This window comes from Zingiber officinale, chromosome 3A (genome assembly GCF_018446385.1).
Source record: "Zingiber officinale cultivar Zhangliang chromosome 3A, Zo_v1.1, whole genome shotgun sequence".
NCBI lineage: Eukaryota > Viridiplantae > Streptophyta > Magnoliopsida > Zingiberales > Zingiberaceae > Zingiber > Zingiber officinale.
In genome coordinates, this window is record NC_055990.1 from 134497563 (window position 1) to 134501847 (window position 4285).

The 4285-nt window shown below is 34.8% G+C and overlaps 1 protein-coding gene across 3 annotated transcripts; it reads left to right on the top strand.

Moving 5' to 3' along the window:
- The first annotated feature begins 696 nt into the window (after positions 1–696).
- Positions 697–3457, top strand: LOC122052490 (mitogen-activated protein kinase kinase kinase 5-like). Of its 3 annotated transcripts, none has more exons than XR_006132026.1 (4): positions 697–1028; positions 2085–2299; positions 2383–2470; positions 2713–3457. XR_006132026.1 is itself a non-coding variant. In XM_042614023.1 (4 exons), the coding sequence occupies exons 2-4, from the start codon at positions 2405–2407 to the stop codon at positions 2985–2987; spliced, it is 258 nt and encodes an 85-aa protein (XP_042469957.1). In that variant the 5' UTR covers positions 1882–2299; positions 2383–2404; the 3' UTR covers positions 2988–3457. The 3 variants fall into 3 exon arrangements, 1 of the variants encoding a protein (XP_042469957.1); XR_006132027.1 differs by having other exon boundaries at positions 2104–2299; XM_042614023.1 differs by lacking the exon at positions 697–1028 and having other exon boundaries at positions 1882–2299; positions 2713–2775; positions 2859–3457.
- Positions 3458–4285: the final 828 nt, after the last annotated feature.

The following is a 4285-nucleotide window of genomic DNA, read 5'->3' on the forward strand; positions in this document are numbered from 1 at the left end:
TCATAACAGAATTTTGTTGTGATTTTTCATAATAAAATTTTGTTACTATTTTACCGGGTCTGGGGTTTATGTACTATTTATAGGGATCATTGTAAACTTATTGTATAATCATGAGAATTATTGAATGTGATTCTTTTGAGTAGAGAGAATTATAATAAAACTTCGATCATTTTATAGAGTAGGCATGTCGCCGAACCACAATATCTCTTCTTCCTCTTCTTCCTTGTGTTTGTCCTTTTCTTGTGCGTCTTTGCCTCATTGCTCCGTACTATCTCTTTCTCTTCTTCCATATTAGAGGTTGAGAGATGTTACCCCCTTTTTGGATAATAAAACAAGATAATGACCTCTAGGTCTATTCCATTTCTTTTTATTTGTAATATATTTTAAATATCTCAATTGTTGATTTGTGTCTTTCTACGAATACTCCAAAACCTACTTTAAGTCTCGAATCAAATTAGGAGAATAAAAAACTTACATTGATTCTTTTGAAATAAAATCTCATGGCCCTAAAATTACTATAAAAAAAAACTCATACACTACACTGAAAAGACAATATATTTTTTATCAAAAGCATGGTCTATTTTACAACATTTTTAATGAAAAGTATTGTCTATACTTTTAAAAACGTGTTCTCTTAAAAACGTGTTCTCTTTTAAAATCTTTTACATTTTGCAACATATTATTTTTTTTACAACAAATATATAATTTCTCTTTGGATCGAGGATTTCCATGGCGATTACTCCCTGAGCAAAGGAGTACTTGCCTCCTAGCATGTCGAAGCCTCAGCGCCTCTGATGCTTCCACACTAATCTCGCGTGCCGGGAGCAAAGGAGATGCCTTCCCCTCCCGATCTACGTCCTCGCCCATGTTGTTGTTGTGCCCGCTCCCCCTTCCCGTCGTCTCGGTGCATCGAGATTCAACCTTGGACGTCCTCTTCCTTCGCCGTTGGAAACTTTGTGCAGGGCGGAAGGGGATCAAGGGAATGGTAAGGTCGCCGAGCCCTTGGCCCTTGAATCCGTTGCTGGAAGGTATGAATTTATTTTTTGTTGTTGTTGTTGAGTGTAATATCTGCGCTCGATACGTGTGTTGTGAGATCCGTGGGGCTCCATTTTGCCTCTTTACCTTTCATATTATTTATGTTTGTATGGAATTTGAGTTTCTTTTCTTTGTAGTCCTGATGGTTCACCATGGAAAACATTTATGTGATTTTTTTTTTGACAAAATTGAGGTTCTTAACATTGATATTAGATTGAGAGGGTGTTTGGTTCTTTCCTAGGAATAGAAATCGGAATGAGAATTATTTTATTGTGGAATGGGAATGAGTATGACTGTATGAGCATGGATATCACTCTTAAAAGCAATGTTTGGTTAGTTGCATATTTTCTATCGGAATAAATCAAAATTTTCATTTTTACCGTTAAAGGAAAATAAGAGAAAAAATTGTGATGAGAGTGAAATTGTGATGAGAAAAAAAGAGTGTGATGGAAGAGATTGAGGAGAGAGAAAGTATGATGAGAGAGAAAGTGTAATGAGAAAAAAAGAAGGAAGAAAGTGTTGGAGGCAATACTTTCTTCCTTCTTGTGTGATGGAAGAGATTGAGGAGAGAGAAAATATAATGAGAAAAAAAGTGTAATGAGAAAAAAAGAGGAAAGAGAGGGTGATAGGAGAGATTAAGGAGAGAGAAAGTGTATGATAAAATGATGAGAGAGAAAATATGATAAGAGAGAACAAGGAGAGAGAAGTGATATGAAAGAAAAAATAAATAAATATATTTTGATATTTGATATTAAGAGAGAAAATTTTAGTTTTAGGTCAAGGGTATTTTTGGAATAAGGGAATATTTTGATTGATGAAAATAGGGTAATGACTCATTGAAGGGGAGGTACATGGGAATGAGTTATTACCCAATTTCAAGGATTCATTCCCTTATTTGTATTCCTATTCCTATAATCCAAATATTAACAATGGCAATCAATGATTCCTATTCCCATTCCCCACTCTTATTACCCTAAATCAAACGCCCCCGAATCTTGCTTCACATGATTCCTTCTTTCTTTTGGTGTAATATTTTAGCATACACCCAGGTCTTTCAATAACTGCCAGGTGTAGAAGATACGATGGTGGTGGTAATGTAGAAGCGCACCCACTCTCTTCCTCCTAGGGCTTCACCTGCTTTACAACCAAGTTTTTCTCATCAGAGTGCCGCAAAAGTAGAGTTGTCACACAAGACTAATCAATGGCAGAAAGGAAAACTACTTGGAAGCGGAACATTTGACAATGTTTATGAAGCTACTAACAGGTAAAAATATTTGTATTCTTCTATAGGTGGTATTGAGTTCCTTTTCTTTTTTTCCTTTCCTTATAATTTATACACTTCGACAGACACACTGGTGCTTTATGTGCAATGAAAGAAGTTAATATAATTCCTGATGATCCCAAATTAGCTGAATGCTTGAAGCAGTTAGAGCAGGTTAGTTCTTCATATCATAGTTAGTTAATATATTTACTTAAAATATTTTGCAAGCCATATTACCTTCTCATTGTTTTTTTCCCACCTCTGTACAGCTCAATGCATAGACATTAATGGTTTAGTATCAAACTTTGTCATCTTCACTAAGCAGCTGATCCTTTCAATTTCTGATGTCAGTTGCTTGATATTTGCTTATTTGTGCTTTAGCTAATTTTGATTAACTTTTGTTCACTTTTCTGTAGGAGATAAAGTTTCTTAGTCAATTTAAGCACTCTAATATTGTTCAATACTATGGGATGGAAACAGTGAGCTTTGTTTGTGGTTATCCTGAATCTTTCATCTTTGCCCTATCACATCTTTATTTAGGATTTCAGTTTTGAATATGCAGATTGAGGATCACCTGTACATTTGTTTAGAGCATGTCCACCCTGGATCAATTAATAAATATGTTCGCCAGTATTGTAGAGCTATGACAGAATCAGTGGTGCACAATTTTACCCATAATATATTGGGCTGATTTACTTGCATAGTAAAAACATCATGCACAGCTCAGTGTTTGAATTAGCATGTAACATAGAATGAGGCCAGGGAAAAGGATATACAAAGTTGTGCGGTTCAGTTTTACTTTATTTGTTGTTTGATTGGGTTTATGTGGTAAATGGAAATAATAAATAACATATTACTATAGGAGTTTTGTTGATTCTTTAAAAATATGAACTCAAAGTTTCCCCTGTTTCAATTATGTTTCATATACTGTTATTTACTTGAGTTATGCTTGTGTTGTAGAGTGGTAGATCGTTGTATCTCAGAGAAGGAAAATGTTTGTTTAACAAACTCTATATCTGAATGTATAAATTTGGATGTTTCTCATAGTGATTTAATAAATGCAATTGTGCTTCAATCCTAATCTCATGGGCAATTTGAGTAGAATTTTCATTTCCATTTCCATAATTTTAGTAATCATGTTCTTCTCTATTTCGTTTCTTGTACTAGTGCGGTAGGAACCTCAAGCATGCTGAGAAGAAACTCTCCATCGAATTCGGTGACCCCTAACACCTTCAGCCTGACAACAACAAACACAGCAAATGAAACTTTATAGGGGTTATGAAACTTTATAGGGGTTTTTGTTTTTATATAGACTTAACATAAATCTAAAATTTGTGAATTATGTCTATATATATTTTTTGTTTCAATTATATGATACATTTCTTGGTCTAATAGTAAGAAGATTAATTAGTTAAACTTATATAGTATTTTAATTGATGTTTTTTATTAGGATTTAATTAAGTAATTCACGGTGTAAATGTTGGTATAATTTGCATTAACGGTCTAACTCATGTTTTAATAAGTAACAAGTGAGTTAAGTTAGGTGTTATTTTGATCTAACGCATTTATCGAGTGCACAGGTTTTGGGATGTTTGATTCCCGATTGACAGTTGGGATGTTTGATTTCTGACTGAAAGAAAGTCCAGTCGGGATGTTCGATTCTCGATTGACAGTCAAGATGTTCGATTCTCGATGGGAGAAGACTGAATGTGCGATTCTGATAGATCGGGATGTGTAATTCTTGATTGAAGAAGATTGGATGTGCGATTTCGGTAGATTAGGATGTGCGATTCTCAAAGTCTGGATGTGTGATTTTGGAGGTAATTCTACAACTGGTAAGTAGAGGTAAGTCACTGTAGAGAGTGACCAAGTGAGGACGCACCCTCGTTCAAAGGTACAGTATGCGTCGATCTGATTTATGTCCAGTTCGGAAAGCTAAATCGAGACCTTTGACTAGATCCTGGTCTCGGGGAGACAGGATCTGATTAT

Bases quoted from the DNA above. Each gene is read 5' to 3' on its own strand.
- LOC122052490 (XM_042614023.1), top strand. From the start codon at position 2,405: ATGAAAGAAGTTAATATAATTCCTGATGATCCCAAATTAGCTGAATGC. The intron at 2,471-2,712 runs GTTAGTTCTTCA...ACTTTTCTGTAG, and splicing joins GCTTGAAGCAGTTAGAGCAG to GAGATAAAGTTTCTTAGTCA. The intron at 2,776-2,858 runs GTGAGCTTTGTT...TTGAATATGCAG, and splicing joins AATACTATGGGATGGAAACA to ATTGAGGATCACCTGTACAT.